Source organism: Cupressus sempervirens, chromosome 10, assembly GCF_028749045.1.
Source record: "Cupressus sempervirens isolate cs-2001-9-10 chromosome 10, ASM2874904v1, whole genome shotgun sequence".
Taxonomy (NCBI): domain Eukaryota; kingdom Viridiplantae; phylum Streptophyta; class Pinopsida; order Cupressales; family Cupressaceae; genus Cupressus; species Cupressus sempervirens.
This window is the reverse complement of record NC_143127.1, coordinates 801,665,265-801,691,256: the sequence shown is the minus strand read 5'-3', so window position 1 is coordinate 801,691,256 and position 25,992 is coordinate 801,665,265. Positions and strand designations below refer to the sequence as shown.

At 36.1% G+C, this 25,992-nt stretch overlaps 1 protein-coding gene across 2 annotated transcripts in view; it reads right to left on the bottom strand.

Annotated features, from left to right (window-relative positions):
- LOC149536351 (ABC transporter F family member 5-like) overlaps positions 1 to 25,385 on the bottom strand; it is a 108,952-nt gene extending 83,567 nt beyond the window's left edge. Inside the window, exons 1-2 of one of the 2 annotated variants that reach the window (XM_089802980.1) lie at positions 24,124 to 25,385; positions 22,766 to 23,107 (exon numbers count right to left, since the gene is read on the bottom strand). In XM_089802980.1, coding sequence (XP_089659106.1) covers positions 22,766 to 23,107; positions 24,124 to 25,023 — 1,242 coding nt within the window. In that variant the 5' untranslated portion in view covers positions 25,024 to 25,385. The remainder of the gene's footprint in view (positions 1 to 22,765; positions 23,108 to 24,123) is intronic. The other variant, XM_089802981.1, reaches the window with a different exon arrangement.
- Between the last annotated feature and the right edge of the window lie 607 nt (positions 25,386 to 25,992).

Below are 25,992 nucleotides of genomic sequence, written 5' to 3'. Positions count from 1 at the left end.
TTATAGGGAATTTGTGATAGCCGGATAGAGGGCAAAGTGTTTGACAAAATGTATATCGATCCAAATCAGAATGTGATGTTTAAACGATTACTGGGTACATTAGAGGAAGGACAACATATGCAACAGGAGTAGAATAGGCAAATGGATATAATGTTGCAGCTTATGGCTAGACAGATGGGCATCAATGTTGAAGATTTGTATGTGAGATCTCATGGTGTTGCTCCAGTGCAGAAGGTAGTTGATTCCTTAGGTCGGATCGAGACACGTATAGAGCCACCCAACTATTATGTTGGTGATGTGGGTGTTTCAACGAAATCCGTAGATGTGGGTTTATGCTCTAGTATTATTGACTCGCTATCTAGTGTTGAGTCATGTGTGCAAAGTCAGGAGTCCACATATGAGGCTTTTTCGGGGAATAGCGATGCAACAATAGTGGGATTAGAAGAATGCAAGGATACTGTCATATCAGCAGCCACTTCTGTGTCAATTGAACCATCCAAAGAGGAGTTTAGCAGTATGCATGCAGTGGTTGATGTGTGTTCTAATGATGGTGCACATGTTGATTATGAGTTTTTATCAACTACAGATTCGGTTCAGTTTTCTGTTGCAGCAATTAGTGTTGTTCCTATGTCCATATATTTTGATGCGGCTACACCTATTGTTGATACAATTAGCATGCCTGCATATGGTTCACCTATAGCTACATCTATTTAAATGCATGTTGGTGATGATCAACATTCCAGTCCAATATATATTATATGGGTGGATACAAGGAAGAAGAGATTTCATAGATTTTCTACAGAGTTGCCTTCTGGTGACATTTTGACTTATACATCATCAGCACAAGTTTTGGGAGCTATGCTGTAGGACATGTGGTTGGTCCTGATGATGCTAGTTTGCAATTGGTTTAATGTCCACCGGAATATCACAAACTACTTCAATTGGGATTTGGGTGGAGGTTGGAGTTCATTGTGTTGCTAAATTTCTTGAGGACAAACAATTTCAAGGAGGGAGAACTGTAATGTCCCCTTCTTTTTAGCAACTAAGTGGAGTTTTTAGCCTTCATGTTCTCCAAAGGCTAAGTGGAGTATAAGAGGAAATTGAATTAATTTCTTATAAAGTCATTAAATAAATTAAAAATTAAAATATGACTTTATATTTAACTAATTTAATTAATTATTGTATTACAAGGGAGAAGCTTCTAGAGTGTATTAATTATTGGAAAGGGGGAACGTCTAGTAATTTAATTTTCTAAAAGCACAATTAATTATTGTATTGCAAGGGAGGAGTTTCTAGAGAGTGCATTAATTATTGGAAGGGGGAAGCTTCTAGTACTTGCAATTAATTAATATTTGATTTCCTTCTAGAAGGGTGTAGGAAAAGTATAAATAGAGGTGGGAGAGTCATTGTTGAGCATCGGATGATTGTGAATGACATTTGATAATAGCTTGGATGTGTGAGTCACATATCTTTCTTCGCAATAGAGGACGTTCATCCTCTCTTGTAACATTTTAGATGTCATTCCTTTGGGGTTTGGCCTTTGGAATACATTGCTTTGTACTTGATTTTATCATTTTAAGAACTAATATAATTTCAGCCTCGGTTCAATCTTCAATTTGCATTAAAAATCTATTTCAGCAGTTGGTTCAGTTTTTGGGCATTTCTAGGGTGCCCATTACACACAAGGTTGTGAAGCATCAAATAGAAGGATTAGTAATTATGGATCCACTTAGAAGCATTAGTTACTAGATGTACTTAATGTTCTCCATGCTCATGTCTTAAAAACTGCACCAAAATTTGTTAGACAGCCAGAAGTGTATGCCACAGACAGATCCATGGAGGTGAGTGACATTGCCAGAATTTGTATGTTTATTTGTATCAAACATTTAAGTAGGTCTTGCCACAACATGGGGCAAATGTTTTCTCCTCAATGCCATGGCCATCATTCCCCCAATTAGAAGTTCAACATAAAAAATATTTTACATTCTAAACTTTATCACAGATCAGATTTGTAATCTTTGTACTGAATGTCTATTGAGTAATATATTGTATCAATAAATCTGAGTCCGTATAAAATGTTATCATGCATCCATTCACATAATATAAAATAAGCAAAAACGACAAGATCTACAAACAGAAATAAGCTTGTTTTCAGTAAGTCAAAGCAAACATAAGTTTTGAAATTGTTGAAGACTGAATGAACAGAGAAAACAAAATGAATATTGGATTAACAATGAACTCTTAAATAGAGTTTACATACACTAATTAAAGTGTGGGCTAAGAATGGACTTAACGAGAAAAACTTTTAAAAAGCCTAAATGACCATTAACTAAGGTTCTAGAAGAATAGACTAAAATAGAAAGAACTGAAGATACTAAAAATAATCTAATACCCTCCCTTAATATTCATTTTAACAACTACCCTACAGAAGACAATGCATGTCTTGTAGTCACAAATACTTTAGAACATAAAGTTGTTGTTGAGATCCTCCCTGGATCTACAGATTGGTAATGACCAAGTGTAGCCAAAAACGAAAAAAGAGAAGGCGGTCCCCTACTTTAGAATGATTTGCTAGTGTGCGAGTGAACCTGCCACAAACTCTTCCACTAACCCTCCTAGAATCAGCAAAACTGCTGACCAGAAATCATATCATAATCATCCAATCTAATTTTGAATAATAGAATTGTCCATCTCTAGAAACAAAGACAGTGAGAATGGCTACAAACCCTCCAAAATACCAAGATTTGAAGAAGTACAAAATATCATTTTTTTGGAAAAAACAACAAAATCCTTAAAGGAATATCCCATGCAAACTTCACGCACAGAAACTAGATACAATTTTTTTGGAGAAAAATCGACCAAATCCAAACATGATTTTTGAGGTGGAAAATCAAGCAAAACCACACAGAAGTTGAGATACAGATCAAAGAATACAGAACTCCATTTTTAAGGGAAAATGGTAAAACCCAACTGAATATTTTTCAAGGGAAAATATTATGAAAACCCACCAGATAACTTTTGAGAAAAAAATAGTAAAACCCTCCCATAATATGAGTTGATCAGAATGTTTAGGAGGCAAACCCCTAATCTGAAAACAAAAGCAATTGGGGCCTTGTACTAAGACCCAGCCTATGAAAATTGTGCAGTTGTCAACCGTTTCCTGTAATCTTTCTTCATGTGACCCAACTTGTGACAATGATTGCACTAAAGACATGCAGAAAAAACCCTTAATGGGTTTCTAATTAGACTACAACTAAAAAATGCCAAAAAGTATTTTACCCCAAAAAACTGGCAAGCATAGAAAAAGCTTCGAAGCTTTCAAAAATCCTTGAAACTTCTAATTAAAAATTCAGCAATTTTGTGCCCTCCCATAAGGGAGTCAAGCCCAGACCTACTCTGATATCATGAAGTTGTTAAAGATTGAATGAACAGAAAAAATAGAATGAATATTGCATTGATAATGTGTAATGGGCAGCTCTGATACCACTGTAATGGATACCCTAGAAACAGCTCTGCTACCACTGTAATGGGCACCCTAGAAATGCCCAAGAACTAAACCAATTGCTGAAAGCGATTTTAATGTCATTGCATAGATTTCAATCCACATAACATGAACAAGAAGGAATTTATGCAAATTGAAGATTGAACCGCTACTGAAATAATATTAGTTCTCAATTGATAAAATCAAATACATAGTAATGTATTCCAAAGGCCAAACCCCAAGGGAATGACGTCTACAATGTTACAAGAGAGGATGAACGTCCTCTAATGCCAAGACCAAATCTACACCTCCAAGCTTAATCAAATGCAATTCACAATCATCTGATGCTAAACAATGAAGCTTCTCCATTGTAATACAATAATTAATTAAATTAATTAAATATAAAGTCACCTTTTAATTTTTAATTTATTTAATGACTTTATAGGAAATTAATTTAATTTCCTCTTATGCTCCACTTAGCCTTGGAGAACGTGAAGGCTAAGAACTCCACTTAGTTGCTAAAAAGATGGGGACAGTATAGTCCGCCCTCCTTGAAATTGCTTGACCTCAAGCAATTCAGCAACACAATGAACTCCAACCTCTACCCAGATCCCAAATGAAGTAGTATGTGACATCCTTGTGGACATTAAACCAACTGCAAATCAGCATCATCAAGACCAACCACATGTCCTGCAGCCTAGCACCCAAAACTTGTGCTGATGATGAAGAAGTCAAAATGTCACTAGAAGGCAACTTCGTAGAAGATCTATGAAATCTCTTCTTCCTTGTATCCACCCACATAATAGATATTGGACTAGAATCTTGATCATCACCAACATGCATTGAAAAAGATGTAGCTATAGGTGAACCATATGCACTCATGCCAACTGTATCAAAAATAGGTGTAGCCACATCGAAATGTATGGACATAGGAACAACATTAACTACTGCAAGAGAAAACTGGACCGAATCTGTAGTTGATGAAAACTCCTAATCATCAACATGTGCACCATCATTAGAACACACATCAACAACTGCATGCATGCTACTAAACTTCTCATTCGATGGTTCAACTGACATAGAAGTGGCTGCTGATATGACAGTTTCCTCGCATTCTCCTAATCCAGCTATTGATGCATTGTCATCCCCTGACAAAGCCTCATATATGGACTCCTGAATCTGCACACATGACTCAACACCAAATTGTGCATCAATAATACTAGAGCTTAAACCCACATCTACTGACTCCATTGAAACACCCACATCACCAACATCATAGCTGGGTGGTTATATAAGTGTCTCAATCCCACTCGAGGAATCAACTACCTCTTGCACTAGAGCAACACCATGAGATCTCACATACAAATCTTCAATATTGATGCCCATCTGTCTAGCCATAAGTTGCAACATCATATCCATTCGCCTATTCTGCTCCTGTTGCATATGCTACCCCTCCTCTAATGTACCTAGTAACCTGAACATTACATTTTCCTAATCTAGACCCGTATAGATTTTGTCAAACACTTTTCTCTCTATCTGGCTATTCCAAATTCTCTATAAGACCTCTATAGGATGGCAAGACTTATAGCTCTGATACCACTGTAATGGACACCCTAGAAATGCCCAAAAAACTGAACCAACGGTTGAAAGCGATTTTAATGTCTTTGCATAGGCTTCAATCCACATAACATGAGCAAGAAGGAATTTATGCAAATTGAAGATTAAACCGCTACTGATATAATATTAGTTCTCAATTGATAAAATCAAATACATAGTAATGTATTCCAAAGGCCAAACCCCAAGAGAATGACGTCTAAAATGTTACAAGAGAGGATGAATGTCCTCTAATGCCAAGACCAAATCTACACCTCCAAGTTTAATCAAATGCAATTCACAATCATCCGATGCTAAACAATGAAGCTCCCACCTTTATTTATACTTTCCCTACACCCTTCTAGATGGAAATCAAATATTAATTAATTGCAAGTACTAGAAGCTTCCCCTTTCCAATAATAATTAATGCACTCTCTAGAAACTCCTCCCTTACAATACAATAATTAATTGTGTTTCTAGAAAATTAAATCCCTAGAGGCTTCCCCCTTTCCAATAATTAATACACGCTCTAGAAGCTCCTCCCTTGTAATACAATAATTAATTTAATTAATTAAATATAAAGTCACCTTTTAATTTTTAATTTATTTAATGATTTTATTGGAAATTAATTTAATTTCCTCTTATGCTCCACTTAGCCTTGGAGAACGTGAAGGCTAAGAACTCCACTTAGTTGCTAAAAAGATGGGGACATTACATAATGAACTCTTAAATAGGGTTTACAAAAACTAATTATAGTATAGTCTAAAAATAGACTTAACTGAGAAAAAATAAAAAGAAATCCTAAATGACTATTAACTATAAGATTCTAGAAGAACAGCCTAAAATAGTAAGAACTAAAGATACTAAAAATATTCCAATAAGTTTTACCATGACTGATTCTTGTTTTCTAGTTCCTACCAAAGAGAATACTTGATGACGAAGGAAGAATAGCAAAACATTTATTCAAAATGAAAGCTGAAAAGATGATCTTGTTCTCTACTGGAAGTGAGAACCATTTAGCAAGAATAATATTTAGTAGTCCCTAATTATTGGGGAAACTAATTATCAAGAAAAGGGAAAACCCATTAGCAAGCTTCAATGTAACCAACTAGCCACTTAGCTTTATAATAATCGATTTTTAGAGTGCTCAATCTGATTAAATTTAAAGTAAAACATAAACAATCACTTTTTCTGTCATGGTTATGTATACCCTATTTTCACAATACACCTTTAACTTACTTCTTATTTGAGCATGCTCTTCGGTGTTTAGCCTTTCTACGGAAAAGCCACCCGAACAAAATTCGCCAGTATTCTGCAAGATGCATTCTCATTCCTCAAGAATTGTTCCAAACATACCTAATTTTCTGAGAACACAAATAGAGCATTTCACATTTCTCCATTTCATCTACATTTTTTTCTTGTCTCATATGTTTCAGAGTTGTTTTGATGCACTTGGGACATTTCCTATTGTATGGAAGGGAACAAGTATAGGAGACGTGTACTTGGGGATATCCAGAAATCCCTGTGAAATAGAATACCCAACATACTAATGCAGCTTGGAAAGCTACTAGTGTAAAACACATCAAGTCATTGACCGTGTATCCTCTTAGTTTTTGGTGCTTTGAGTAGTGCATTATAGAGGAAATTCATCATCCTTGAATTGCCCTATGTTTTAAACTTCTCATGCACCCTTTTTGGAAGGCTTTGTCAAGACGATCACCTTATTGCTTGATAGAACGAGTTTTTCTTCTCTAATTGTAGGTGCTTGAGTTTTGGTAACCTTCAAGTCTTTTCTTCATTTTCCTTAGTTTTGTGTTTTGTTTTAGTTTTTTTTTACCCTAGGATTGTAGCATTTTCAACTCCGCTTGTTTTAAGCTATCTTAGGCCTCAAATGAAGTTGTCAAGCTAAAGTTCATAAGGAATTAAGCATTTTGCAAGTAGGATTTTTCGGCCTGCCTACATATCCCTATTCTTTAATTAAAAATCTCTCAAAAGTGAGCTTTTTATTGATAATTGCATTAAATAAAAATGTTTTTTACATGTATAGTAGGTCTAGAACCCGATTTTAAAATTTCACATGATTTCGATAAGATTTGGATATAGTTTTTAATAAATTTGTATTCTAAAGGTGGATTTTTTCAATCACATTACATATCTCTTCATTTTAAACTATAATTAAATGTAAATTTAAAACATAAGAAACTTTTTGTGCAGTAAAAGGAGATTTTATTTAGTCTTGCATATCATTACATATGCAAGTCATTTCTCAAATTCCACCATCAATATTTTGAACCCAAATCATCAAGGGGGTTTTAAAAATGTAAATACATGCATTAAAATCAAAGTTGTGAGTACAAGTAAAAGGGTGAAAACAGCCTATCATCATTTTGGATGGCCTTTTCGAACATGATTGCACGTATTAAGAACACTTTGATATGCATGCATATGACGCAGTGCAAGGTAGGAGGATCCCCAAAGGAGATGTCCTAGCCCCCAGCTATACAACCATGCAGCGGAAACACAACAACAAGAAACAAGAATGCAAGGTTTGATGCCAAATCACAATAATATATTCATAAAATATAACTAATTACATTCAATGTGTCGGGTTGTAAGGCCTTCCTGGTTAGGGCCAACTACAAAGCAAGTAATAGTTTTGCAAGATCCCTCAAGATCCAATCCCGAACCCTAGCTAGTCCAGATCCACACTCTGGTAGAAACCTCCAAGGAAGATCTCAACTTGTGCTCACAAGCCCACCAAGCAATCTCCTTGTTTTCCAAGCCGCAACTACTAGCTCTTCTCCAAATTCGCTCCTCCAAGCTCCTCCACTTCTCCACGATGGACGAAATGACGCCTAAAGACTCCCCTACAACCCCTACTTATAACAATCTAAGCCACAAGTCGGCCCAGAACACAAATTAAATACAAATACATATATTAAATGCCACAGGTCGGCCAACAACAATAATTAAATGTCCAAAATCGATGTCTTAGTAAAATCGCGATATCTCCTAGCTCCGAATGAATTAGAACTTGTGCTTCGAACCGTAGTTAGAAATCTAGGCCCTCTTCAATCCTTGAAATTTTCATCCTCTAACTCATTATGAAAAATTAGTTATACGGCTTGAAACAGACAAAAAATTTCCAAACCATGCTGAGCAACCAAAGACTATGCCCAGTAACCAAAGACCATGCCGAGCTCCAAAACCATGTCGAGCTCCAAGACCATGCCGAGCTCCATAGACCATGCCGAGCTCCCAAACCATGCTGAGCACCAGTGTTCACCAAGCTCCATAACCATTAACTAAAATTGCTCCAAACATGCAGGATTGCAAGCGAACCCAAGATGCTCCTGCATCAAACACCCCAGGTTCGAAAAGATGTTCTAGTAATTGGAAGAACATCTTCTAGGATTCAGCACATAAATCCCAAACTGGTTCTTCACATACATATCCTCTGAGTCTTCAACTTGCACACTCCTTCCCTTACTTTTCTTCTTCTTCACATCCACCACAGGTGTTCCATAGGTCTTCTTTCCATGCTGATCTCTAACCTTCTCAGAATCTGCCAACTCAACTCGGCTTCCAATACTCAGGTTCCTTCTACCAAGCTCTTCATTCTGCAAAAGAATCAGGGAAAACTTCCTACCACCTTTCTCAATAGTAAACACATTCCTAACACAATCATGCACAACCCTGCAATCATACTGCCAAGGTCTACCAAGTAACACATGACAACTGTTCATATCCACAATATCACACAACACTTGATCCTTATACTGCCCAATTTGGAAATCAACAAGGCATTGCTCCCTCACTTCCAAAGCATGCTCACCTTGCAACCAGCCAATCCTATAAGGATAAGGATGTCTCATTCTCTTCAAACCAAGTTTTTGAACCAGCTCTTCAACAACAAGGTTATCAATACTACCACCATCCACAATCACTTTGCAGACTTTACCACCAAATTTACGAGTTTTAAACAAACTAGTCCTCTGACAAGAATCCAATGTCCTCTCACCAACCAATACTCGCCGAGCCAACAAACTCTCTCCTTGCTCAGGCTGACTGTCCTGGACTTCAACCTCATTCACAACCGCAGCTACCCTGCCAATAGGACATTCAAAAGATCTATGCCCTTCTTGACCACACTTGAAACAATTACCTCTGAACCCACCTCCACCTGTCCTTCTTCTCTGTTCAACAGGTTTTGGTTCACCTTCTTCTTTCGGTTTAGCCTGTGCTGAACTATCCTACTTCTCCTTCCCTCGAGAACTACTTTGATTCTTCCTCTTTAGCTTCTCCTCTGCTCTCAAAGCATACTGATAAGCATCCTCAACTGAAGAAATATTCAACATACCAACCTCATCCTGAATATTAAATCTCAAACCATTGATGTACCGTGCTAACTTTTCCTTTGACAATTCTCTATGACCAAACCGAATAGTTAACTTGTAGAACTCCTCAATATAGTCTTTCACAGTCATATCCCTCTATTTCAGATTTTGCAACTTCTTAAACAACTCAAGTTCATAATCAACAGGAATGAACTTAGCCTTCAACTCAATCACCATCAATTTCCACCTAGTGATCTTCATTTCACCTTCCTCTTCTCTATTTCTTTGTAGTTCCTTCCACCAAAGAGCAGCATGTCCCTTCAGCTTAGTTTGTGCCAACCTTACTCTGAGTGGATCCTCAATATCCTCAAGCTCAAAGTAGTCTTCCAATTCACCAATCCAATCAATCAAGTCTTCAAAATTCAAAGTGCCTGAAAAATTAGAAATCTCCATCTTACGCTTCAACTTCAACTGAGATCCAGGTCGAGCAAACTGACTAGCCCTAATTCCAATAGGTCTCTCCACATGATTAGATCTATCCTCACCACTAGATCCAACAACTTCAAAGTCTTCAGCAACTTCCTCATAACTACCTTCAGTACCCACATGCCTAGGTACACCACCTAAAGCACTCACAATTTTAGTGATCATGTCACTCTTCATTGATGCTATCTGAGATCTGAACTCTGCTCTAACATCCTCAAACTCAGATCTGAAATCTGCTTCAACCTTCTCTGAAATCCATTCTTCTACAGCATTAGTAAGATCAGCAATTGCCCTAGGGTCCAATCTTTTTGGAGGCATCTTCCCTAAGCAACAAATTCACCGACCAAAAGATCAATTAGCCACAAGATCAACCTCCATCACCTCAGATCCTGGTGCAAGTTGCCTCAGCTTCAACAATCTTTCTACACGCTCAAGAACAACCTTCGCTCTAATACCACCTGACGCAGTGCAAGGTAGGAGGATCCCCAAAGGAGATGTCCTAGCCCCCAGCTATACAACCATGCAGCGGAAACACAACAACAAGAAACAAGAATGCAAAGTCTAATACCAAATCACAATAATATATTCATAAAATATAACTAATTACATGCAATGTGTCAGGCTGTAAGGCCTTCCTGGTTACAGCCAAATACAAAGCAAGTAATAGTTCTGCAAGATCCCTCAAGATCCAATCCCGAACCCTAGCTAGTCCAGATCCACACTCTGGTAGAAACCTCCAAGGAAGATCTCAACTTGTGCTCGCAAGACCACCAAGCAATCTCCTTGTTTTTCAAGCCGCAGCTACTAGCTCTTCTCCAAATTCGCTCTTCCAAGCTCTTCCACTTCTCCACAATGGATGAAATGATGCCTAAAGACTCCCCTACAACCCCTACTTATATCAATCTAAGCCACAAGTCAGCCCAAAACACAAATTAAATACAAATACATAAATTAAGTGCCACAGATCGGCCAACAACAATAATTAAATGCCCAAAATCAATGTCTTTGTAAAATCGCGATATATCCTAGCTCCAAATGAATTAGAACTCGTGCTTCGAACCGTAGGTAGAAATCTAGGCCCTCTTCAATCCTTGAAATTTTCATCCTCTAACTCATTGTGGAAAATTAGTTATACGGCCTGAAACAGACACCAAATTCCCAGACCATGCCAAGCTCCCAGACCATGCCGAGCTCCATAGACCATGCCAAGCTCCCAGACCATGCTGAGCTCCATAGACCATGCCGAGCACCAGTATTCACCAAGCTCCATAACCATTAACTAAAATCCCTCCAAACATGCAGGATTGCAAGCGAACCCAAGATGCTCTTGCATCAGCATATATATTCTAAAAGCATGTTGTGACTTCTCATATATGTAAAAGACATATTACAACCCGTTATAAAGTGTTTGGACATATATTTTGCATTCCTATAACCCATGGTGACGATTTTTGCCTTAATTGCATGTTTTTTAAAAATCCATCTAGTTGTATATGCAAGTGCATCTATAAAATGTGTCATTACTCAAATGCATTTGCATTTTTGGCTAGGAGGGCTCAAGTGGTGGCCACTTTTAGACTTATTGCATGCTTAAAATACATGTGTTTCAATTATAGAAGCTCGTCATTACTCTAAAGGGCATGCATATGTCTATAAAAAACTTGTTTTCTTCCTCCAATATGTTGTGCTTCCTATTGGGGCCTACAAGCAGCAATTTTTAGAGCAATTTCATGCTCTCGAATACATGAAATGTCAGCATTTTTACACAAACACTGCATGGTAGTAATTTTTATCATGGTTGTACGACTCCTCCAATCTTTCCATACCTGTATTTGGTCCTTTAGAGCACATCTAGGGCATTCAAATACACGAAAACGGCATTTGAAGAGGACAATGCAAGTATTTTAACTTAAGTTTGGGTTTTAGAAACCCATCTATGGCATAAACACTTCATTCCCAACATGTTTTGACCTCAATAAAACACGTTTTTTTTCCTCGAGGTGCCATTTTTGGATTGATTTTTCATCTTAATCACAAACTTGATCATTTGCAGGTTTGATTTGTTTAATCTTGTTGCTATTATTATGCATTTTTGTTCTCTATCTTGCACACTTGTCAACCACTCAATCTTGACTCAACAAATGCATTGATTTAAAGAAGATTTAATCAAACTTCTTTGCCTATATAGCTTCAAACTTAAGATCTTTTCCTCATTTCAAAATCACTTAGATTTGCCTCAGATTTTCTCCAAGATTCTAAGACCTTTTCGTTTGCATTTCTCAAGAAAAGAGGTAAGTTTTTCTTGTGCCATTTTAGGACTTCTAACCTTGTGTATTTTTGTTTTTGAATATAAGTGCAAGTCTTTCATTTATTTTTCAGATTTGCATGCTCCGACTTCCATCTAAAATCCTCCAAATTGCATATGCAAGAAGCTCTTCATTTTTGTATATGCAGTCAAGATTTAAAAACGCTCTAAACATTGAATAACTTCCAAGAAGCAAGTTATTTATCTCACATGCAAACACGAGATAAAAGTCCACTTTTAAAGAGCATCTCACACTCATTCCATGCTTTTATCAAGGCTGCAAATGGGCTTTAAAACCTTGTTTAAGAGCTTTAAGCGCTTGTCAATTGAGTTGTAGCGGGCCCTAAAACCCCTATTTATGAGAAAAATGCCTTACCGCATGAATAAATATCCATTCTTACTCCATTTTTCTACCTGAAGCTTAATGTCCACATATGCATTGCTCCCAAAAAAAATCATTTTTGGTTTTTCTCTCCATTTAAAGAGCTAATTTTATCCAAAACAAATTATCCTTTGCTATGTCAAAGTTTTCCAATTGTTTTCCGCACTTGCATGCTTATGGATTTACCCATTTGTGCATCAAACAAGCTTTCAATGGATCCATCTCATGAAGATGCACTCACTCTTTGGGACTTTCATGTAATAGTTGCTCATAGGCTTGCCATGTTAGGAGAAGCCATTCCATCAAAAGACAAAGAGAGGAAAAAGATGAGGTACCGATATGATAGTTATCATAACTCCAATCCTCTTCATGGGTTATCATATTGTGAATAGATTCGAGATATAGAGTTTTCCCATCTGAATATGGAGGATTTCTTGAGAAGAGTTGAAACTCCCACAACAGATAACATGGTTTATATCAAACATAGATATATTAACAAGGTTTCAACTTTTCCTCTTGTTGCGCTAGAACCGGAATTCGTGTCAACATGCGCCAAGAACTTTGATTATGGTTCCAACACAATCAGAGATCAAAATGGGAACATCATCATGAGTCTTGATCTTGATGCCATAGATAGGATTTTCAGAGTTCCACCTATTACTGTCGTAATGGATATCTCAAAAGAAAAGGCCTTGGAAAGATGGGAGGAGGATAAACAGTATACTACAAGTATGTGAATGATCATTAGCTTATCAATAACCAGCCTAACTTATCCAGATGACCTAAGGGACCGTTTGTTTCCTGGAATAGGAATAGGAAATGTATTCTCTGTTTGGTACCCCAAATCGGAATAGGGAATAGGAAAACATATTCCAATTTTACCCCTAAAATGAGTATATGTCCATTCCAAAAAATAGTTATTGGAATAGGTCATTCCTATTCCCAATCTATTTTTTTTTTAATTGTTAAATTTGTTTTTATTATATATAATTTTTAAAATTTCTTTTCAATTTTTTTTTAATTTTTATTTTTTTTAAAATTTAAAATTTAAACATTTTTTTTAAAACATTTTAATTATTATATCTATTTGTTTAAAAAAAAAAAAAAATTATGTTTCTCATTAACTTCAATGATAAAATAAAAATGAAAAAAAAAAACCGTTTTACCATTATTGAAAAAATGAACTAAAAAATAACCAAAAATAATCAATTAAAACAAAAAAAATTGAAGGAATTTTTTTTTTAAAATACAAAACTTAACTTTATTCCTATTCCATTTTTGTATATCCAAACAATGGATTAACATATTCCTAATCGAATTCCAAGTGAACCAAACAGGATTGGAATTGCCCTTCTCTATTCTTATTTCGCATTTCCATTCCTATTCTATTTTTCTATTATATTTTTCAAATCCTATGCTAGCAAACAAACGGGCCCTAAGGGAGGGGTGTCATGTTCAAATTTTAAAGCGGAGATCAATGATCTCATTACATTGCTTAGCAAGATTGCAAGACTCAAGGAATTAAACACCTTTGAGCCTTGGATGAACAAGTACATCTTATTATCAAGTCTAAACAGAAGAAGATATTTTGGGGAGAAATGATTCGAGGCGTCATGTGCAAACAATTGGCTAAAGTTTCCTCCACTGGTACATTCTATATGAACTCGTACCTGGTTTACATTGTTGTTGCCCTTGGGTCGTTTTTTGGCCTTTCAACCAAGGCAAATAGGTCACTTCTGCCTATATGGGAGTACCATGATCAGTTGCATTTGAGATCTAGTTGATGCATTACAGAAGGGTACATGATGCTTTCTTTAGGCATTACATGTACTTGTTTGATAAAGAGCTTCCCAAGAAGTGTGTTTCTAATGAGGCACGGAACAAGGTTAATGAATATGGTAGTCTTTTCCTACAATTTCCCAACTTCACATACTTGAGAATGGGACATTTCCAAGGCAAACCATATACCTTGCCAAAATATCCTATTGATAAAATCATATTGATGGAGTTGGCAAGGCAAATCATGGTGGTGCAAGCATACCAATCTACAATGCATAGGCCAAGAGTGGGATTTCTTCACAAAATCCACTCAAGATTGGTGGATACTCTTCGGATAAAATTCCAAAGGCAAAGAATATGGAGTTTGAACTTTAGTGGATCATGTTGAAGAAATTCATGGCAAGGAGTTGCCTTGACTAGATTAAGCAACAAGATGAGGAGGCAATTTGTACATGTGCATCACCTGGAGGACCTCTAGATTGATTTATGCATGAAGGTGAACATTCGGAAGTTGGACTATTGCAAGTTAGTCGTCAAGCAAATAGTTCACTTCAACCTTGCAAATACCTGATAGGGCTAAAGATGATGGTGATATTCTTAATCCAAATTATGCAAAGCATCATGTGGAGAGCTTGTGTATCTTACCACCTCCATGGTCACTAATGGAAAGCATGTTCATTTGGGACCAATTCTAACCTATCCCAGCAAATATGAATATCTGGTTGAAAAGGAGAGGCCTTTGTTAGAAGTAAAAACCACCAGGATAACTAAGAGGGTGGGGTGAATCAATTATGCAATTATCAACAACTTCATTAATTCTGAAACATGTAAACAATAGATGCAACAACCATAGAAAGACAACCATGCACAATAACACCAGATATGTTAACTAGGGAAACCCTTGATCAGAGGAAAAACCCTGATGGGAATGATGCCCACAAGATATGTACTAATATAAAAGTTCTTTGTTAAAGGATGGACTCTGTTAGGAACCAACGAGATACAATCAATATATATGAGTCCCTATTAAGAGACATTGAATCCCCTGTTAGGAGTCGTGCCAACCCTATTAGGCATTAAAAGGAGGGCAACTGAACCCACTATCCAAATAGTCTCAAAAGTAGTCTTCACTAGATGATCTTCCGGATAAGCATATCCAAGATCTTTGAACTAACTAAACAACAACTCCTTTGCAATACAGTTCCTTTGAAGCTCACAATATATCCTCAACATCAATCTCTGCTCTGATCAAATACAATTTCGCATCCAAGTTCACATAACCAACAAAATGATCTCACTGATGATTTCAACCAAGGAAACAATCCTTCCTTTATACCAAGTCCTACAACAAGTATTGAGTCAGCCTTGAGACTTCCCCAATTTACAATAATAATATAGGACATCCTTAAGATATTACATTACAATTATACCTTTTTTTCAAATATATTTGCAATAGTTGGCTCACTGAGAACATCTTCCAAACAGTATTGGCCAAACCTCATGGAATGAACATTTCTTTTTGCCATCTGGAACATAGCATCTTCAACATGTCTCTGATCTTCATCTAAGCTCACTTAATCGGATTACATCTCTATTAAAAGATATAATCAATTTACCAGTAAGTGCTTTCCAAAAACTCCCTCTAAAAGCAACCTTCAAAAAACATTGCATAACTCTATCATATTTCCATATTTATATTTGTGCACTTAGTTATAGCATCTCAGAACATATGTCTAAGAGCGCACATCCCAACTCGTTGACCACGCCAAACAATTCTTCCTCTATAACTCTATTAATCTTCACAGAATAAGGTATATGTTGACATCAATGACAAACTATGTCATGAATGCAACACATAAGCTCTGAATCATGTCTCTAGCAATGCTATGATCCTCCCCCACAGATATATCATTAGCATTCATGTTAACAGCCTTAAGTGCATCAAAAATCAAACTAGGTAAAGGTTTTGATCCTTCTGATTCAGTTGGGTTGAAATCTGAGAATCAAAGGCAAAAGTAAGGATGTCACTTATACTTCAGCATCTAAACCTCCAGTTCCATCAATTCCAAAACTCTCCATCAAAGGGGCTAAGACTGCAGGCAAAGCTTTTGAGGTCAAGGTTGTAGAACCTAAAAGGATGCACACACGGACTAGTTATGATGGGATGCACAAAGGGACCATTACTGAGGAACTTGTTCTCGAAATCCCTCATTCCATAGGTACATCAGTCATGACAACACTCCTAGATTCCGCACCAACATCAGATGAGTCTGCTGACTCTCTACTAGACAAAGATGAGGATTCTTTTTCCACAATGCATGTTCTTCCTATGGATCCTGTTGACATTTAATTGCTCTAGTGGTATCCTCGACTGCTGCTGCATTTACATAGGAGGACCAATATAGCAGTTTTGAGAATATGTTTGATACATACTCTACTTTCTCCTTTGCGTCCATTTTACCCTTAATACTATTGGATGCTACTACAACTTGATTTGAGCAATTCATGGCTGAAGTTACATGCAGCAGTCCAACGTCAGTGGCAACTCAAATAGAAACTCCTCATATTGTGACTACAATTGTACATGTAGGAGTAGTTACCGCATTGACAATCACATTAGCATCTAGTTCATTTTCTTTCTCCTTATCTTAATGGTTAAACTCTATAACACAGAAGAGGAAGAAGGAAGAGATTCCACCTAAGGACTTTGATTTCAAACAAGTCAATAAACCTAAGGCCCCAAAGAACAAAAAGGCAAAAACAGTTTACCAAAATATGCTGAGATAGTTGAGCCTCTGGTTGATAACGTACTGAGGAGATGCAATCTATCGATTACAAGTTCCCCAAAGTTGAACTCGGCAAGCAAACACGGCTAGGCTATCAACAAAATGCGCAGGATGCAGTTTCTTTGCTCACACAATGAAATAATAAGCTTTGGGAAAAGAAGAACAAGTTCAAAGAAGAAAATGCATGTCTTCTTGAAGCCGCTGAAAAGATGAACTCTACTCAGAGAGTTGAGCATATTTCTCCTTTTTTTCCTAAGGATATTGAGCGGGTGAAGTGGAAGGCCAAGGCTCTGGATGATTGGTGTGGTAACTTGGAATCATAGGGTGTCCAGGGAATCTGTGATGGCCTGTGGGTGTTGCAAAATGCTAGGGCAAGAATTGCTAGCTTGAATGATCACATTATATCATTCAATCAACAACTAAAAATGTTAGATGAGGACCTAGATGTTTGAAAAGTTATGTTGGACAATGATCTACATACACTTCAGGAGTATGATGTTATGATTGTTATCTCTTCATCAAAGATGTATCATGATTACATGGACCTAATGGTCAAGAAACATGTTATCCAGGAATTGATAACCTAACTCAGGGCAGCAGTGGACTTGTGTAATGCACAAGATAACATAATCAGCAGAGGCTTTCAGGAAGTGACATGCAAATCGGTTAGTGAGGATGGTGAACTAAGGGATGAAAAGGCAGTAATGACCAAGTTCATAAAGGTAATTCGCCTACAGCTTGAGGTAAATAACTTCAGTTGCAATTACCATTGACAAGCTGACAAATCACAAGATCTTACTAAGCAATCTTTGGAAGAGTGTTGGAGAATGCAACAAATTGATCTCTAAGAGCACACTCATAGTTTGTAAAACAATTGCTATTGCAAAGAACACAAGAACACTTGATTCATCTATTGTGCAGGAGATTCTCAGTAAATTTGAGATCTTCGTCAACTCTCTCTAAAGATGATTTCCAAGTGTCATACACACTTGATTGTTTTTACATGCTTTCATGTAGCAAAAATAGTTTTGTGGCAAATTGCATGCAGAGCAAGAATACTTTGTAAATACATGAAAACATGTTCCTATGTATTTGCTTCATGAAATCAAGTTGCAAGTGCTCTAGGCCTTATGACATTGAATAAGTCAAAGTTAAATTAGTTTGTTAGAGAATAAGTCAAGGTGGTTGAGGATTTTCCCTTTTCTCTCCACATTTTTCTCTCTTCTTTTCCTATATAATGGAAAGAGCCCATTGTAAATAATTATCTATTGTTTTAGGAAGAATACTATGCAATGATATCTTGTGTCTTGGAAACTTTGTGTTTTATGGTACAAATTTTTCAGATTGAATTAAGGAAACAAGAGTTCTCAAACTTTGTGTTTTCTTATGTTGCATCAATTAATCTTCTTTGTTTCAGTGTATAGTTCTCTTGTATAAATTATCCAAGCTTTGAATTTAGCATCTTGAAGAGTTTGTGCTTCAAGGGAGGAAATTGCTATAGTTAAATAGTGGCTGCAAATTACTAAGGCCTAAAGACTTTGAGCTTTAGTTTGAAGTACTTTTATTTCGAAAACATTATTAAAAAGACTTTGTTCCTTGCTCATAATTTTAGTTTTAAATATCATTGAATTATCTGTTTTGTATTCTCTGATCAAAGTTTTTTTTGGTCTTGATCGATTTTTATCTCAAAAATTGTGTTTGGTTTTGATCGATTTTTCACCTCAAAAGTCATTTCTGGTTTATGTAATTTGCATGCGATTTAATGTCAAGGATTCTTGTTTTTGGGTTTTTACCTTTTTTATTTCCAAAGAAGCAATACTTTGTTAACTTCAAATCATGGTATCTTGTAGTCCGTTTTGGGACATCCTACTCATTTTGCAAAAGCTTGGAGGGTTTGCCAATTTTTTCTCAAGATCGTGGCAATTGTTCTTAGTGTGAGTCTTTGTCTTTAGGGAAGGATAGTTGTGTAATCCAACAACAGGTTGGACATTTTGTGATGATTTCTAGTCATAGGTTTTGCAAATTCTGGGAGGGTTAGTGGCAAACTCATCTCAGTGGTAGGCTCTTGTCTCTTGTTGCAGAGCATTGTGAAGAAGAAAGCCTTTTTTTTTTGGCTTCTCTTGGTCATTGACATTTTGTAAATTCAACGAAGGTCTCAATAGCACAAGAATGTTCAAAAAAAATTGTCACCACAAGACATGTACAATCTTTTGTAGGGTAGTTGAGAGAATGAACATTAAGGGAGGGTATTAGAATTTTTTTAAGTATCCTAGTTCTTGCTATATTTAAAGCGTTATTCTAGAATCTTAGTTAATGGTAATCTAGATTTTATTTTTTGTTGTTTTAATTTGTTGTATTTTTAAATGTAATCTTTATTTAAAGAATTTTGCTTTTTAGTTAACGATTTTTATAACATTTTTAAACTCTCTTTATTTAAGTGATTTGTTAATACAATCATTCCATTTTTTAAAATTGCAACGGATACAGCCATTTTTAAATATGCCTAATATGGATAATGGTTGGACAGAAAATAAGACTAAAAAACACATATACATATATTTAACACAAATTTCTAAGTTATATGAGGAGATTTTCTTACTTCAAAAGCAATATAGACACATAAATACCACATAAATAATAAGTTCATATAACACTTTACAATATGCAAAATAAGTAGAGTTGCATTTGAAGACAACCCAAAAAAATGGGTCAGCAAAATAGAAAAACATTTCGTTTGTCTTTCTCATTTGGTGTAGGTTTTGTTTACACCAATTTTTTTTTAAAAATTGCATTATGAAGTATTGTTAAATTAAATTTGGCAACATGTACATAAAAATTAAAAAAACCAAATCACATAGCATTTGGCACGGGTGGAAAATCAAGTATTCTTTGGACACATATGGGGTACTATATTTGACATGTAGCCGGCCTTTTTGAGGGAGAAAGGTGTTTCCTGCTATTATGCTTCTGGTTCTTCACAACCACCTAATCTTTGCTCCTTTACTTGTAGGCATACTCCTTTGGATCTGTGCCACTTGAAACTTGCCATACTTCTCCCAAGCATGCTCTTCAATGAGGAGATTTTCATTACTTCAAAAGCAATATAGACACATAGATGCCACATAAATAATAAGTTAATATAACACTTTACAATATGCAAAATAAGTAGAATTGCATTGGAAGACAACCCAAAAAAATGGGTCAGTAAAATAGAAAAACATTTCAGTTGTCTTTCTCATTTGGTGTAGGTTTTGTTTACACTAATTTTTTTTTTTAAATTGCATTATGAAGTCTTGTTAAATTAAATTTAGGAAGATGTACATTAAAATTAAAAAAATCAAATCACATAGCATTTGGCAAGGGTAGAAAATCAAGTATTCTTTGGGCATGCATGGGGTACTATATTTGACATGTAGCCGGCCTTTTCGAGGGAGAAAGGTGTTTCCTGCTATTATGCTTCTGGTTCTTCGCAACCACCTAATCTTTGGTCCTATACTTGCAAACATACTCCTTTGGATCTATGCCACTTGCAACTTGCCATACTTCTCCCAAGCATGCTCTTCAATGGTTGACTTGTAACTATTCAACATTTGGCAATTATCACTCAAGCAAGCTCCTTGATATGTTATAGTCACTTTAATGTTGTGATTTTAAGCTCAAACATGCTTTCGAGTTTAAAACCACTTTATAACACATGGATAATCCATGCCAAAGGCACTTCAAGGCTATATGTAATGTCCCCATCTTTTTAGCCTTTAATGGAGTTCTTAGCCTTTACATTCTCCGAAGGCTAAGTGGAGGAATAAAGAGAAATTGGTTTATTTAATTTCTTATACATTCGTTAAATAAATTAAAATTAAAAGGTGACTTTATATTTAATTAATTTAATTAAAAGTGACTAAAGTTAAATAAATATATTAAAAAAATCTTCTAGAAGAAAGAATTAAATATTATTTTATTTCTTCTAGAAGAAGGTCCATCTATTGGAGGAAAAGTGGAACTATATCTTTTACCCCACATTGGTTGTGAAAAGTGGGTCAATCCTATGAAGTGGAAATAAAAGGAGAGTTGGTGGCCATTGTTCAACAGGTTGAATATGAGAAAAAAATTGATGTGTGAGTTGCAGATCTGTTCTTGGCATTAGAGGACATCTATCCTCTCTTGTGACATTCTAGACGTCATTCCCTTGGGGTTTGGCCTTTGGAATCCATTGTTATCATTATTAGGCAAATTGAGCGGGTTTCTAGCTACAAGCAGATTTGATGTTTTGCTCATATCTTCTTCATTACTTATCCAACATTTATGCTACTTTGAGGGAATGATTATATGAAGATATTGGACTATTTGAAAGAAAAAATACTGTAGCAGCACTGTTAAGGCAGTACTGTTCATGCGGCACTATTCATGCGGTTACTATTCATGTGGCACTATTCATGTCACTGTAGCAGCAGGTTTAAATAACATTTGCTGAAGCATTATGTCAATAATATTGGAGCAATTAGTGAGTTGATAATCTGCCATGTATTTGATTTTATTAAATAACATCTTATAAGCAATTGTTTAGTTTTTGGGCATTTAAGGGTGTCCATTACACTATAAACCCTAACTTACTTTTAAGGCATGCCTTTAGTCATTGTCTGCACCATAAAACATCTAAAACTGGCTCAGGCATGGTTCTCACTTGCATCCTCCACTTAGGTCTTCATGAAAGTCTCCTGGGCACACTCCTGCAACATTTGTGCCACTAAAACCTTTGCATTTACATGCCCTCTTAATGTTACTGCCACTTAGAGTTGGCAAATGCGAAGCACACTTGTGCTACATCCTTGCCATCTTCAATATGACAAGACCTCTTTTAAAGCCCCCTTGAGCAATTTATGCTATCTTTTTTACACTTACAAGAATACATCATTTCCTACTTTGTCATGAGTAGACAGATGGGCAGAATGATCTTAGGGACAATCAACATTGCTTGAAATGGGATTAGTAACAAAATCAACAATGACAAAAACAACACACTCATACCTAGCACCTTGATAGATGTTTCAGCAAGACATGAGAAAACAGCTTCTAGAACCTATATAGTCGATTTTGGTAGGGATGTAACAAAGAGTAATTCTTCAACCTCATCAATGCACAATGCGTTGAAAAAAATGTTAGATTTTGATTGAAAATTTGGAAAAAAAAAAGAAAGAAAGAAAACTGAGATCTGATAAAACCATTCACATGCATCACATTGTTCTCTAAATTAGATAAGTTTTCTGTATCAAAATACAGGTTGCACCAATCTAAAATCCGAAAAGCCAAAGAGAAATTTGAAATCCTGCCAAATTGTGAAGCTAAGACAAACAAATCCTTTACACAAAGTTAACTGTACACAACATTCTGAATATTTAAGACCAAAATATTTTTGCACCCTGCACTCTCTATTTGGTAAATTTATTAAATTGGTAAGCCATATAGCTACTGAGCATATTTTAACTAAGAAGTAATACAACTGAAACTCAAACAGATCAAACGTGTAACCATAAGAATAAGCATAACAAGTTTTGAAGGATTTGACATATTAAATGTGTAAATTATATTCATATAACAAGCATTCCTCATGAAAAGTACCTTTTCTGCAGAAGAAGCACGACCTGAACGAGCCCCAGCACTCAATCTATGGATCATATCCTTTGTATGGTCAATCTCCTTCTGTTGTTTCTCCCATGCCATACGCTGTTCCTCTATCCAAGTGGCTTTAGCAATCATGTACTGAGAATAATTTCCTTCATAGGATCTCGATACACCCATATCTGTCTCTACTATTTTTGTGCAAAGTTGATCAAGAAAAGCTCTGTCATGAGAAATAATCACCATAGGCACATCTTGCTTCTTGAGATAACCTTCCAGCCACTCTATGGTGTCAAGGTCAAGGTGATTTGTAGGTTCATCCAGAAGTAATAAATCAGGTTCCTGCACAGATATGTAAATAAGAAGCTAAAATATTCTAATAAAACAAAAAATCCTGCATTACTACTCAAACTGCAGAAAGTATAGTTTCGGGCACTAAGATTCTTTCCAACAAATATATTAGTGTCACTCTCATGTAATCTTAATTCTCCGAGAGATAATTATAGTTTAAATGATTAAAAGTAAAAGGATGCCAGTGTAAGGTAAATCCATGGGAAATTCAAGCATGAACTGCTGAACTCTGGCACAAAATCATCTGCACTGAAACTTGAACTATATACCAATGACATTATTTGAACGTATTGAAGGTTTGATCAGAACTTTCAAAATAACAGTTGCTAATGACTCGAAAAACTTTGCATGAATGAATGTTTGCAAGTGTTAAGCACAATAGAAAGATTGCAACCTCCAGAGGGCTCATTTTAATTTATAGTCAGTTTTAATGGCAATGTCATGCTCTTTAGGATTTCAAATACATTTTTGGTCAGTTAGTTTAAAGATGACTGCAATTGAGTAAACTCGACAGCTAAAAGACATGCCACTGACTTCTATGGAAGATTATCATAGCATTGAGAAAGAAAGAAATTTATTAATACTTGTGGATGAACAAAACATGTCAAGGATTCAAAACACGCCCAGAAAAAGCAGCATGGGTGAGCCAAAAAGAAGCTGCAAAAGCAAGAGACAATAAAACGAAATTGCATTCTTCAGCTCACAATATTTGTTTACTTCACTCAATAAAGGATATATCTATGAAAATACTAACGACTTGCATGAACCAAATAATGTTCTCAAGAATTGGAAACCATTTTTTAATTGCGAAATTGAAATGCTTTCTAACAAAATGATAATGCAATTTAAGAACAAAAGCATTGTGAAATCCTTGCTAGGCTTATTCATCATGATGGACAGAAAGAAATGGGGAATGAAATTATATTACGAACATGAAGACGGCTAAATGGAGCTCAAAAGTACAACGAGTTACAATAGGAAATGAAATAAGGTCTAGGACTAATGACCTGAAGAAGAATCTTGCCAAGGGACATCCTCATCTGCCATCCCCCACTAAAAGATGCTACCAACCTATCAGTGTCCTCTTGGGTAAACCCGAGTTCAGGCATCATCTTATTGATTTTGACATCCACATCATAAAGCTGGACTGCATCTGCTTTCTTCTGCAATGAATCCAATTCGTCCAAAAGCCTGCCCATCATATCCATGTCATCTACAGCAGACTCCAGAGCTTTCTGCACTCTATCCATCTTCTGAGAAATCTCCGTCTCCTCCTTAAATGCACTCATGAACTCTTCCCTCACAGTCCTGGTAGGTACGACCTCAAATTCTTGGGTTAAAAAGGCAATTTTCATGTTGTACTTGGCCTTAATGATTTCTCCAGAATCGGGGTCCTCTTCGCCCGCAATAATTTTCAACTGGGTAGTTTTCCCTGCCCCATTGACACCCACAAGACCTACTCTCTGGCCCTTTTTGACTTCCCATGACACATCCTTCAATACAGTGACACCCTTAAAGGTCTTGCTGATGTGTTCTAGCCTAACACCACTCGAAATACTGGATGCGCCTGATTGATTTCTGATGCCCCTCTTTGAGCTTTTTTCGTTTGAGCTATCATAGAACAGGGATTCTATGTCTTTGACTTCAGTGCTGGTAGTCTCAGTTGTTGATGATGATGTTTTGATCCTGTTTTGTCTGGTGTTTTTTGTTGTCACTTGGTTTGGAACTAAGAATGCTCCAAATTGGGTTGTGAGAAATGGGCCTTCAGAAACTCTGTGACCAACAGTTCTAACCGGGGAGAATGGAAGTAGTGCTTTAAAAATGGGTTTTTTGTTTTCGTGAGGAATTGGAGGAGTGGTTAATGTGGGTCTGAAATCATTGCACCTTAGCTGCCTTACCGTGTTCATATTTTGTTTCAGTAATTTAATAGGGGAGGCAGAGACTCTCCCCTTTTACCAGTTTAAAATCTTCGTATGACCACCTTGCTCTAATTTTTTTCTACAGCATAAACAATAGTATCTGGTTTATTTTGTTCGAGTGTCTGCGTTAATTAATGAAAACATACTTCATGTGTAGTAATCAAAATCGCCAGGAAAAAAAATATCCTTTCAGTCTCCCCACGAGCTCTTCAGCAGCCTGCAGAACTGAATTTAATCGATAGGGAATTCAAGAACTCTTATAACGTTTTAGAAGAGTTTTAGTGGTAACACAATGCGCTATAATTTTTGTATCACAAATGGGAGCCATAAAAAAAAACAGAGATAAGATGTGGGCAATAAAGAGGTGTATTTAGGCCCAAGTTTGATCGCGGTGGGTTTCTCGTAAATCTTTTATTTGGATTTTTTTGGCTTAAATTAAATTAAATGGGTAGACGGAAAGATAGCCAATAGAGGGGTTATTTCATTCCTCTTATGTGTTTTTTTCTCTCCTTTATTGCAAAGGAACAATCTACAAGAAGTTATGATAGAATCTAAAAATAAGCGTAAATGAAAAAATTAAATTGTCAATGGGCTTTTGGTCTATTGGTGAAGTTGAATAGCTCACAAAGAGCCCACCAGGGATAAGTCTTGTTGAGTGCAAAGATCGAAGACATCATAAGGGATGAGGTCGGGACCATGCTCTGAGCGGGTGAATTTGGCAGCGTGGATGCTCCTTAACCCTTGACTCTTAGCTGAAGAGGTTTTAGGCACGCGTGGGCCCTTATTGAGTACCTAAAACTTGTTTGTGGATGACCTCCATCAAAAAAAAAAAAACAAGTTTAAAATAAAATCTAAAAACAAGCTTAAGAAAAAAATTATATGTACGAAATTTCTTTAGTATATCATAATGTCTCCATAATTACTTGTGTTACAATTATTATCATGAATATTTTAAAC